Below are 13,850 nucleotides of genomic sequence, written 5' to 3'. Positions count from 1 at the left end.
ATATTATTAAAAATCAATGTCAAGTATTTTATTTGCTATTAAAAAGAAACTGGCAGCAGATAAAAATTTTAAATCATTCCTTTTAATTTCCTTGTCGGCCAACAATGAATTCAGTTATCAAACGCGTGAATAAAGGCTTAGCCGTTTTTAAAATCTGCTTTAAAAATACGTTGCAAGTCGAATTCTATGAAACATGGAAGTTCCAAACACATTCTATCAGACGCGGAAAAAAATTCTCTTTATTTTGATATTAAATTTAAAAAATTTTAACAATGTTTTCACTGCAAAAATCGCGAAAAACCTTTTAGAAGTTTTTAATTAATATTTTCGCTAATTACTGTCATCTAAAGATGCAACCTAAGAACACACTCGATTAACTCTCCTTTCGAACAAAATGTTTTTTTTTTCAAAATCGGTCCATCCGTTTAGGTGCTAGAGTGCCACAGACAGACACGTCAAACTTATAACACCATTCCTTTGTGTTGGGGGTTAATAACAGCATGCTGGAAAGAAACATATACAAACAATTAGATTTAGGCATCCAGATACAATAGTTTCACGCTTATTAACGATCACCAGTCTGGAATAGCTATAACTCAGCTCGTAGTTCTGCCCCAGCCCTAACTCGGGGCACTAACTTACAGCTTATTACCTCAGCCTTTGCCTTGGCTAAATGAGATGAGCCATATCACTCTTGAGTGCTGAATTAATATTATCTACCAGTATGAAGGTCATCCCAGCGTTAGTGAGAAGATATCTGAATCCAGCTTGGCCACTCCAGACCGATGATTCCTAATGAGCATGAAACTGCAGTATCTGGATGTTTTAATCAAGCTATTTGGTATTTGTTTGTAGCTATGTCTTAGCTTGGGCCAGTAATTCAGAACTTTACACTGCAATGAAGACTCACTTCGATGTATTTGGCAAGAACTTTTTGGCATTCTACAGACTTGCAGACAGATTCTTTGATTTCCAGGATGGGATCCGCAGGAACTTTATCGCAAGAAGACCCGGGAGAAGTCCGGTCCTGCGAATCGCCCCCTTCTGGCCTCGGAATGTGAAACGTGCTGCTCTTGCAGAAGTTGAACGCTTTGGGCGAAGTGCTCATCAGAAGATCATCTGCTGGCACTTGAGCCTGGAAGAGAAATATTTTAATTTCCCAAAGAAGGAAAGCTTAGCAAACTTATAAAGGATGAACATTAAAGGTTTTCTTTTACTGTCAGCCCCGCTTAATTGGGTAACTACCGTATTACCCCGCATTATCTGGCATGCCGCAAAATTTGGGGGTCACCAGATTTTCAATCACGCTTGCCTGGTCCTTTCCGGCATGCCAGAAAAATCAAGGCTAGAAAAAATTAATACTATAAAAAATGTATGTCCAGCTTAAAAATGAATATAAGTTCTATATATAACAGTTTAATTTTGTAAAAATATTTATTAACAATGTCATTTGTTATTTTAACAAGAAAAATATTGTTTAATAACAAATAATTTTATAAAATTAAATTAAAACTAAGCAAGCAAATACTAGGGCAGTAAGTTACCGCCCCTAAACCAGTCCTAAAGAATTTACCATAGTTATTCAATAAATAAAAACTAAACTTACCTCTCTAAAAGAAACTTAAAAAATAATTTATTTAACAAAATTATGAACAAATCGTAGTAACGATGATTGCTTCTGAATTGATTACTTTATTGGCATATAATAAAATCCATTAATGACCTATCATAAATAAAAAGCACACATTATATGCAAGACACTTTTTTTTTTGAAACAAGGTTATGTTTGGGATTTATTTATTTTTTTTCCTTACAGTGGTTTGCTTTCTGTTTGCAACTGAACGAAGCAATTTACTTTTGTTTCAAAATAAACCTGAAATTATCCGGCATGCCGGAAAATTCGAATTTCCCAGCATGCTGGTCAACATCATTTTTTTCTGGCATGCCTGATAATGTGGGGAAATACGGTAATAAACAAAATACCCCACTTATAAGAACAAAACCTTCCAGAATTCAATATCTTTCCACATACACAAGGTTAAAGACCTTACCCTGCTTAATTCATGATGTTCTTAGAGACTAATAGTCTGTTGACTAGTTTGCAGTATGGTTTCAGGAAAGGTAAATCTTGTCCTACTAATTTATTGCATTTCCACGACAAGGTTACCTCAGCTTTAGACAACAAAAAATGTGTGGATGTTGTTTATATTGATTTTCAAAAAGCTTTTGACAAGGGTACCGCATGTTGCTCTTATCAGCAAGTTAGCTGACATAGGAATAGGAGGAAAAAATTTACTTTGGGTTAGAAATTGGCTCACTGGTAAGAAGCAAAGAGTAGTTGTAAGAGGAAATCATTCTAATAAGAGTGATGTTTTACGTGGGGTTCCTCAGGGATCAGTTTTAGAGCCTCTTTTGTTTATTATATTTATGAATGACACCAATGAAAATATTTCTGGAAGCATGAATTGTTTTGCTGATGATGTAAAAGTTATGGGGATTGTCGAAAATGAAGAACAAGTAAAACAGCTTCAAGAGGATTTAGATCATATTACTAAGTGGGCAGATAAATGGGGTATGGCAATGTAGGGAAATGTCAAGTGCTACACTTAGGTCATGGAAATAAGCGTATGAGATATCGTTTACAGGGTTCAGTCATAAATCAGGCAGAAAATGTTATGGATCTGGGGCCGGGCTGATGAGTGCTAATAAGCACGAACCTGCAGTCCTCGGCTGGAAATGACTGAGCTGGCGGTGTATTCCATGTATTTCTGCTTTAGCCCTGGCTAATGGGCTGGTAATTTACTGAATAAATCTAAGAAGGTTCTTCTGCCTTTATATAGGAGTTTAGTAAGATCTCATTTGGAGTACGCTGTTCAGTTTTGGTCGCCTTAACTGAAGAAAGATATTTTTGTATTGGAAAGGGTTCAAAGAAGGTTAACTAAATTAGTAAGGGGACTCTCAGATTTAGATTATGATACCAGACTTAATAGGCTTAACATGTATAGCCTGGAGCAAAGGAGAGTCAGAGGGGACATGATTCAGTTATTTAAATTTATCAAAATGAAAGATGTAAATGGATTAAATTTTTGCGGGGAAAGCAGGACAAGGGATCATTGTTTTAAGCTATTTAAATCTCAGGCTAACTTGGAAATTAGGAAAAACTACTACTTTAGCAGGGTCGTGGGCACTTGGAATAGCTTACCGGAAGAGGCGGTAATGAGCAAGGGGGTGGATAGTTTTAAGAAGGCCATTGATCTTCATTGGGGACTAATTAATTGACTAGGATCAGCCTAGCTGAGCCCAGAGCCTGTTGCTGGTCGTCACATTTGTATTAATCAAATAAGATGCGTTCCCACCCCGAAAAATTACATGCCTAATACCTAAGGTTAGAAATTGCTCTCTCAAATGATAAACTTACTTCTGATCCTTTCAGATATTTCTCATTTTCAATGGTTGTCTGAATTTTATCAACCCAAATTTGTCTTTCTTTGGCATCACAGGCTGAAAGAAAAAATATATTTCTGAAAAGTTCATAGTTAATATCCATCAGTAGCAGAATACTATTTCTGAATTTTGAAAGAATACTTGCATGAAAAATTGTTCCATACATTATACTTAATAGAAAGAATATCATTAAAATTTTAGTAATACATTATAACTATGACTGTCTATGTAGCAGAAAGAACAGCAGCAGAAACTATATACAATGAAATGGGTAAAATTACAACAACATGTGAACTTGTACAAACAGCTGTTTTGAGGTTATAAAAACAGAACCTCTTCATCAGTGTAAGAAGAAAAATGGATCACGAAGTCAGATTATAGACAGTTAACAAGAAAGACAAAATGAGAATGAGTAAATAAACCAGAAGTGGTCGGAACCAAAAATGTTACGTCATCAAAAGCAGCAAGGACAGCTGCACCAAAGAAAACATAGGACAAAAAAAAAACTTTTTAAAGGAAGATTTCCAAACATTAGTGAAAAGGGTTGGGCTTAACAAATCATTAACTATTAAAGTAGAATTTTCCCAGATGTAGAAAGATTCCCAAAAATTTAAGTCATACGTGGAAGAACAACCATGAATAATATTGGCAGAAGCAATATTGAAACTATGATTGGAGGACAAACAATGTTGGGCGAAGGAAGAATGTTTAAAATCTTGGTTTTTGACAAAATTTTCATGTTCTTTTATATGGAATTTGAGAGTATGTCTAGGCTGTCCTATAGTTCTTTTTTTTTTTAAATTGGTGTAGATGTCCTTGCTGCTTTTGATCACTTAATGTTTACAGATTTGGCCACTTCTAGTTTCTTTACTTATTCTTGTCTTGTATTTCTCGTCACTTGTCTGACTTAGTGATACACTTTTCTTCTTCCACTGATGAAGGGCTTTGCTTTTATAACCTCAAAACAGTTGTTTGCAGAGTATTTTAACTCTTTTTAATTGTTTTTATTTGTACAAGTATACACGTTGGCATAATTTTACTTATAACTATCTAGTCTCTAAGCTACAAAAAATACAAAAAAAAATCATTGAAATTGGAAATTCAAAATCCAAACAATGCAAAAAAATTTCTAAGTCCAAATTGATGTAAAAAAGTCCATAGATGTAAACAAACTGTAATCGAAACGATGTTTCATCCAACTCACAAAATTTATATGTAGACCCCCCCCCCCCCCTACGATAACTATCACATATCTCTATGATCCAAAACTATTGTCAACTCCATGAAAAAAATCTAATACATCCACGGACAGCCAAAACAAACGACAAGACTTCATTCCACTAACATCCAAGATCAAGAAGTACGGAAAATTTTCCCAAAAGATTTATGGCATCCAAGTTGCAAAGATTTCCGAAAAATAGGACAGCATAACATACGAAAACAAGCCCATAACCTTATTGTTAGCATACCTAATGTTTTTTCAGAAATGTATACCAACTGAATACATGTAGACTGTTGAATACAACACATAAATCCTTTTTAAAATCACTAACCATTTATTAGAGGTTAAAAACTGGTTAAGAGCATGCAAAAATGACTGTCCCTTAGGGTAAACATTTAAACTGTCATCTAATAGACAAGTAAAAATAACCGGAGAAACTTAAACTGATTAACCATATCACATCTACAACTCCATCACTTCCACCACAGCTGAACAGCAGCTAAAGACGAATATGCACCACTAATACTACATGTCAAGGAACGTATAATACTACACACGTCTGCTATTCAAGACAGCCATCCGAGAAGTATTTCATCTGCCCATGATCTTAAATATGTGCTCCAAATCATGTGTGCGAACCTGATTGGCTATTAGTGGCTATCGTTGTTACGTGGCAAAAACGCCCCCTAACTCATCCAATGAGAAGTCAGGAGCAAACTTGTATTTCATGTAGAAACTTTGTGAGTGTAGTATGAAGGCAGAAATGGCCAAAAAGGAGATTGAAAAAAATATCGGCAAAACAGCCGTAAGTAAAAAAAACCCCTTTATAAAGGTGTATAATTTAGTATACTAATAAACTTATAATGTTTCAAATAAGCAACGATAATATACATTAGGTAACAGCGACAATCATTCAGGTTCTCCTTCTTTATTTCTAATTTGTTTAAAATTAATAGTGATAATGTAAAACGTAGTAATCATAGCTAGATAGTACAGACTGACACAGATACATTCGCTTCTGTAAGAAATATTTGCTGCTTTGCGGATATATTCATTGCAGACATGCGCACCTCGCCATAATTGAGAGTAATGTTCTAGTTTTCCTTCAGTCCTTTTTTTCCTTCTGTTTTCCTTCTGTGTTAATCCGGCCTTTTCTCCTATGCATCAAGTGGTGACAACTGAGCAATTCTTTTCATGTGGCTTTGTATTTCCTTTTTCCCTCATTTTTTTGTGCTCTCACAAAAGCACCTCTGTGGCTGTAAAGCTTATCATATGGGGTCAACAAGTTTGCACCCCACCCGGCGTAAGCACCACACTTTCATTTTAATCCCCCCCCCCCCCCATGTGAAAAAAAAGTTGTTTCTGTCAGTTTTTTTTTTTTTTTTTGAAGATATCTGGAATGCAATTACTTAAACAGATTAAATATTTCAAAAAAAAAATCCTAACTACTTGCTGATAACCCTAAATCCGACAACCACGGACTTTGCCAAATTTCAGATCACTGCTGAAAATTTTTACATCGCACATGAAAAAAACTTAGAATGATCGCCTTTATAGATGTTTAAAATAGTTATGAACTGACTTTGAAATAATTACAGGATAAACTCGCTTAAATTTCAGCACCTTAGTCCAAAAAAAGATGCTTAAAGCAGGAGATTGGAACTTTACTGCAAAATAAGAATTCCGCAAATTTTTCAGCTCTTTTCTTGAAAATTTGGACATTTTAGCTCAATCCTTTTAACTAAAAACTAAAGACATAAAACACATTCTGGCATAATTTTGTATTATCTTCCTGTTAATTAAAAGACTTAAATTATAGAAGCTAAACTGTGCGAAAAAGGCGGGACACGCTGATTATGAATTCATCAATTTTTTGCAAAGTTGATCGCTTGGGGAAAAAAAACCTGTTTAATAATGCTACCAGAAATTCAAAAGGAAAAATTTTGTTATTTTTTATTCAAAACACATTTTGAACACATTTAAAGTCATTTCAAAGAAAGTTCCTCACATTCCATTTTCTTTCTTTTCAAAAGTTTATTTTCTGTTAAATGTTGTAAACTTAAAAAAAAAAAAACACACCACATGCGCCGCACCTGATGTATCCGACGCATCCGCAATTTATAACCTTTTTTTTTTCTCGTAAGTGCAGCGGAGCTTACGTACAAAAATACGGTATAGTTTTGGAATCCTTGTGTGCATTGGGCTATTAAGGGACCAAAGGCAGATGCGGGACTTGCTTCTAGTGGTATCTCTCATCTTCATAAATAACACTTTTGCTACTAGATTTATTGCACTTGTTTTTGTCCCCTCTCTCAACAGAGCATTTCCAAGAAGCAGCGAATTGCTAAATTTTCCTTCATTCTCAGAAATTTGGGTATCCTATTGATTTCTTGACTTGACAGCTTAAGAAAAGAAAGGTCCCACCAATATATGATCTGCAATGGAGAACATAATTCCCAAAAATATGTGAGCTTACGAATGCAAAGATATCTGCTAAAAGAAGCTTAGTTTTAAAATTTTGAAATTTAGCTTAGCTCTTTGCATCCTTACCAGGAAACATCACGATCAAGGAAATTCAAAAAAATTCCAAATTGGTGGCATTCGAAAGAGCATTGGAAAACATGTTTATGGCACTGAAACCACGTGCCCTCGTGACCACGTTATCGAAATATAAGGTCTTAAAAATTGCCGAAATTTTTAGTAAAGTCGCCAAATTTAGCGAGTTTTGTTCAGAAATGAAGGTACGGCGCGAATTCAACATCTGCATCTGACAAGACATTTCACTTCCATATTTGGTCACCACCAAAGCGCGTGAGAAATATCGCATTAATTCTTTTACTCGGGGTGACTACCATGGCACGGGGGCAAATTAAAATATACTGCAGTGAGAGGTTCCCCGAGCTTAAACTTTTGGGAAAGCAAAAATTCTCAATTTACCGAAAGAAAATTCAAATTTTGATGAGCGATAAAATACGAGTATGCGCAAATAATAATGTATGAAAAGTGACTTTTGGGTGTTAAAAAATTGTAATTATGTCCTCTAATTTGCCAAACTGTCAGACGAACTTTGTCGAATAAGGAAACTTTTTGGGAGGTCACAGTGGCCTCCCACCAGTGCGCTCCTAACTGCAGTCAACAAGAACGACCTCCTATTACTGCGACCGATCTGTCATAGGGTTCGAGCACAAAATCTCGTTTAAAATTCCACAGATGTGATATTTTAGCGTCCAATAGAACGTATTAACTGAATACATTTGAATATACCGTTCAAAGTTTAAACTTTTTTGTTATTCTTAAGACTGTTAAAAAACTGATGTTTAAAACTTTTATGCTTCTGCGGGTGAAATATTTCCACTGAAAGAGTTTATTCGATGATGAAACTGTTTTGAAAAAAATATGATAACCGTAGAGAAACGGTAAACACACTTTAAAGTCTTTTTTTTTTTTTGAAAAGTCGTAAGTCTGAAGTCTTCAACAGTATCTAAATACGAAGAAAACGACATTTTTAAAGATTTCAAACCGTGTTCTCAAATTAAAAAAAAACTATTTCTGTCAGTTATTTCCAGTGTGTTTTTCGTTATGTGTATCGTTTTCAAGTTATGTGTAAGCCCTCTAACAAGTCAAATAAAAAAAAAAAAAAAAAACTGTATTAATTTTTATTTCGATCTATTTGAAGTCCCTTTTAACGTGAAACATAATTGGTAAAAGTGACTTAGGTATTTTTGAAAATGATTAAATAACATGCAATATGATGTGCATTTACGTTATAGCGACTTTCAGTTGCAGTGACAGACTTTTTCGAACTACAGGGGTTGTTGTAATGATTGTCGACTATAAAATTTTTGATAAGAATCTGTTATGAAGTAATTTCCGACATCGTTAGTTTTGCTGTGCAAATTTTTGACATTTACTATCCGTTGTTTTCTTTTTTTAATTATTATTTTTTCGATTTTAAATTAAAAATTAAACATTTTCGCTAGCAGTGGTCAGACAATAAAACTTCATGAATGATAATAACTTTTGAAAAAATAAATAAGAGCTGGGATACTACAATCCATGATCATTTTCTTTCAACATCAAAAACTATCCATTTTATTTTCAATATATAAGCTTTAATAAGCATGTTTTTTTTTACTTATTCATATTAGTTCTCGTACATAATTATTAATTACTCACAACACATTTCATAACAAGAGTACAAACTTAAATTAGTTAAGTAAAACACACTTGAAATGCACTTAAATTTTGAAATGCATTATTATTACGATTACAAAGTTAAATCCTACGTTCAATTTCGTTATAAAGTTGTAGCTCCTCTGGATAAAGCTCTCTAGTTTCCATTTCATAGGCTTCATAGTTACTTTTTAATTTTACACACACAAGTAAAGGGTTAATTCGGAACATCGTTTACGCGCTTTGCAGATGACCAGAAATGGGGAATGAGAGTCTTGCTAGACGCAGGCGATGAAATCACGTGGTATTTTCCATTTCTAGCCAAGTCTTTAAATTTGGCGCATTTTCGTAAGATTTCGACAGACTTTGACCCCTCATATCTCAAAAACAAAAGGACGAGGGCACACAATATTTGGGTCAAATTTTTTTCTAAAGATACTCTTTCGAATGCGACCATTTTTAACTTTTTTCATGATTACTGAACTCGTGATGTTTCCTGGTTAGGCTCACATAATTGGCGTGAAAATTAGTTCCTTGTAACCTCAAAGCATATACCTGCAAGTATTTATTTCTTATGAATAAAAATGTTTTTTTTTCTTGGAATCCGGACACTTAATTTCTTTCCATAGAAAAGAAAAACCTGCTCATAGAAGGAACCAGGGCTTTGATTAAGGACAGCCCGAAAATGGGACTTGATAAAAGATCAGTATGTTTGGGATTGTGGAATAATTCCACTTTTAGTGGACATGGGGGAGGGAGGATTATGAACTATTTTTGGAGATTTTGCGGTATTCTACAAAGCTGCTGGTTTTTCTACGACTGGCTTTTTTCTTTTGTTGTTATAGAAAGTTAATTTTTGTTGCGCCGTTTCACAAATTCCTGAACGTTTAGAATTGAACTTAAAAATAGACTAAGAGTATATTTAAAATTTTAAGCTGTCAAGAAAAAGTTGAATTTATTTGATTGTAGCGTAGCAAAGAAGAAAATTTCATTAAAGTTTGATGTGCCTCCAAGTTTTCAACAATTTTAAAAAACTAAAAAAACTTTTCGATTGGCGGTGCTCCCTCTTTGATGCTTTTCCTCCCTCTCTGATGCTTTAAGTATCCAAGGACTATTTAATGGAAGAACAAATTTCTGCTTAAAGCAGTGTTTGATATCAGATTTTTAAAAAAAAAAGAAAATAAGTTTTTCCCCTGGTAAGTAAAAATTGTTCTATCCAACATGAAGTTATAAATTTGTTTTTGAACCTATTCAAACTTTAAATTCATACTCTACATTATTTATGTGAAGTACGTATTGTCACTTCAGAACAACAGTAAGACATCTAATCCCTAGAATAACAGTAAGATATCCTATACGGTTGCTTTCAGGTGACAATTTTTATCTTTGATACATTATTCTATCATTATTTTATTCATATTATAAATTTAACAAGTGTCAGTGGTGGTATTTTATATTATTCTATAGTTTCGTTTTCGTATTCGATAAGGCGAATTTTCGATAACTCGAATTTTTTTTGCATTCCCTGCAACTTAGACTTATTGAAGTTTCACTGTACATATAAGCTAAATGTTCAAATAAAATCTTTAACATCACAAAAAATTAAAGTTAAAAAATAATCAAAGGCAAAATACCTTTTAATTTATAAACTTCACCACAGAGAGCGCTTACAGTGAAAGAATGAGTATCTTCTTCATTTGTCGTAACAATAGCTCCCTGTTTGAATTAAAAAGTAATTTATTTTTTATTCATTTTTAAATCAAACATTTCAGAGAATGTAATATCAGAATTTCAAAGCAAGACTATGCCCAAAAATGGAAATTTTCGGGTCATTATTGCATTTTGTTTAGAATTTTATTCTGCTTTGAGCTATAACAAAGTAATTCTATATAAGAAATTCATTTACTGTTATTTAGCGGTATTAAAAGCATGAGTCCTAATCTTTCTGTGATCCCCCCCCCTCCATACTTTACGCTCCCTTGCAAAGTAGTAATCATGTGACTTGTGTTAGTCTGGTTTTTAAAAATTGTGCTTAAAATTTACACAATTAAACAGTAACAAAAAACTCAAAGAATCCATTAAACACTTGCGCTATTGAATCAGTAGTAAAAGAGAGAAACTGAGAAAAATAAATAACCTTTGAAAGAATTAACAATAAAATTAAAATTAAAATAAATCATGAAAAACTAAATTAAATTCCATGAATTGCGATAAGAAAAGTGTAATGAGATTTTAAATTGCTTTTTTTTTTAATTTCTCGTTTTATTCTTCAATCTGTATGACTCCTATGCCGCAGAAGTTTCACATCACAACCAGCAGTTTTCAATGGAAATTATGTACAATTACTAGCATTTAACTTAGTGGATTATCAAATAAAATATGATGCAATAATTTTACACAATTGTATTTTCAGCATTGAATTGAGAGAAGGGTCTTTATATATTTAATTTTAAAAAATCCTTCTATTTTCTACAGTGCATCTATTCTTGGATGCAAATAAGCAAAAAAAAAAAAAGTAGGCTTTTATTTAATCTGTCTTTATCTGTAAGTACAAGAATATTCTACGTGCAATGCTCAACTCAATCGATTGCTCATACAGCTATGCCCCAAAGCAGAATACTACTAAATTTGCGACATACGTCGCAGAACAGATGCATGAGCTGCAGAACAATTCTGTTCAAATGAGAGGAAATTTCAAACAAATTTTCTGCAGAAATTCTAGAAATTTCTGCATATATCTTCCAACAAATATATAATTCTACAGATTTCTTCAAATTAGAAGAAAATATAAAATCCTTGCAAATTACACTTAATCGGCGGAAAGCTCGAGCAAAATGTCGTAATTTCCTGCATCATTTGCTTAAACTTTAGATTCACTTAGAACTTAAATAAATCTGCAAAATTTGGGCAAAACATTAAGATATTTGCAGAAATTCTACGTATTCTTTCAGAAAATCATCTTTGACTGCTTGCACCTGCTTTATGCCCTTAATCGCAATGTAGAATAGGATGAGATTTTTCCTGCTTTTGCCGGAGTTCCAGCTTTCTATGTTTGTTTTGCGAAATTTTACTCCTTGTTTCACTATTTCATCAGACCTCAGAGGGATACTATATTTCTAATAAATCTGGAAACATTCTGATTTTTCTTGCATTTTTGGTTTCCTTTTCATAATTTTTCCCTAATCGATCTTCATCCACCACAATTTCTGCCATAAACATACCTTTCAGATCAGAAACATGCCAACATTGAAACACGTAATCAAAAATTGTGTCTGGCTTGAGATTTCAACCCCTTTGCATACTGAATATAGTATTTCAATTATTTTGAAAGTTTTGAGGTATTTTATTATATCCTGCCGTAACTCTACTCATTCAAACGTGGTTTGACACCCAGGATAAGATTTTAACAAAATTTTACACATTTGCTTTTTATATGCATTTAATTTGGAGAATGTTACACGGTTTAGGTTTTACAGCCTGTCCAACTAATGGGGACTTTAAAGTTTTCATGATCAACTAATTTTATAACGTTTCTATGTGTGTACAATGCTAGAAGTTATTGCAGAACAATTTTGGTCAAATCATATTACGTTGCAGAACATCACAAAGTATTCTGCTTTAGGGCAGCTATGAAACTTTGCTCAGACTGAGAAGATACATTATAAAGCATGGGCGCAACCAAAGGGGGGGCCCACAGGGCCCGTGCCCCCCCCCCCCCCCACAGAACGTTAATTTGAACATTTTTCAAAAATACTCTTTTTTTATTCGAACGAAGATGAACGTGCTTTGAGAAAGTGGTTCCAAAGTAAGCAGGGACGACGAGAGGTCATTTAAAACTTCCCCCTCTCTCCTTTTCTGCATTTATTTTTTCTGTAGTTAGGAACTCATTTGAAACGTCAGTGATTACAAGATCGTATCTTCTTCCGTGTGACAGTTGATGGATAAGCAGTAAATCTGAGGAGAAAAACTTCGGAAAACAAATTCACCACCACTTTCGTTTTTCTCGGAAACACTCCCGATTGACGAGGGGTGAAAATGTTATGCTGCAGTGGGGACTAAAAAGATGCCTGCTTGGCCGCCCGCACACGTGTTCATTGTAAGTAATAATAATTTTTAGTTACCAAAGGATTTACATTTAAGGAATTTTACAAAATACTATTAATAACAATAATAAATATATATTGATGTAAAGAGAGAGAGAAAGAGAGAACGCTGATAGAGTGTTGTGAAAAAGAATTGTGCCTCCCCTAAAAATATTTTCTGGTTGCGCCCCTGTATAAAAGGCAAAATTTTTAACTTTAAAGCTAAATTTCTTCAATTTAATATTTATAGTTGTACTTTTAGGGTTGATTTTGTCTGTAGTACAGCTTCAGATATTACAGAAGAATAAAAGTAGGCTACATATATTAAATGAAGAGAATTTAAATCTTCCTCTACCTACACAACTGTTTGATCTAGTATATAAATATTTTCAAGATGAGAAAGGGATTCAAATTATCACACTGCAGCTAAATTCCATACAACAAACTTCCAAGAGACCACAAATTTTGTTTGTTGTAACCAGAATTTTTCTGTAAGGGAGTTCAAGCAATGTAATTGGAGTTGAAACAAGACTGAACATTTATTTGGTTGAAAGGATATTTCATTGTATTGGTATTTGTTGCAACGGAATTCTGTATCAAATATTATAAGTTGAAAAAAAACAAAAAAAAACAATGAAGTTATAATATTTGTATTGCATTAACATAAGTTCAACTAAGTAATCAAAATGGATCCTTATTTAATAGAACCATGAGCAACTAGAACATTCCATAAAAAGTGATTGAATGCATCAAAAAACAAATTCATGCTATTTCACGCATAAAGGCACTGATACAAATTTCATTACATCAAGTAATTTAGTTATCTTACCTCCAGATGAAGTGCCCCCCTAGGTCTACTTTTCTTGCGATCATCTAACTGCAAAAATAAGCTAATTAAAGATAGGAGTCATGTTTTCAGCAAGAGAATT

General features: G+C 33.5%; 1 protein-coding gene across 1 annotated transcript in view; it reads right to left on the bottom strand.

The window, feature by feature from the left end:
- The window catches only part of LOC129224159 (oxysterol-binding protein-related protein 11-like), a 37,817-nt gene that overhangs the window by 8,680 nt on the left and 15,287 nt on the right, over positions 1–13,850 (bottom strand). The window contains exons 3-6 of the mRNA XM_054858575.1: positions 13,751–13,811; positions 10,474–10,555; positions 3,419–3,501; positions 911–1,135 (exon numbers count right to left, since the gene is read on the bottom strand). Coding sequence (XP_054714550.1) covers positions 911–1,135; positions 3,419–3,501; positions 10,474–10,555; positions 13,751–13,811 — 451 coding nt within the window. The remainder of the gene's footprint in view (positions 1–910; positions 1,136–3,418; positions 3,502–10,473; positions 10,556–13,750; positions 13,812–13,850) is intronic.

The sequence above is a fragment of the Uloborus diversus genome, chromosome 6 (genome assembly GCF_026930045.1).
Source record: "Uloborus diversus isolate 005 chromosome 6, Udiv.v.3.1, whole genome shotgun sequence".
Taxonomy (NCBI): domain Eukaryota; kingdom Metazoa; phylum Arthropoda; class Arachnida; order Araneae; family Uloboridae; genus Uloborus; species Uloborus diversus.
This window is presented reverse-complemented; position numbering and strand designations above follow the sequence as displayed.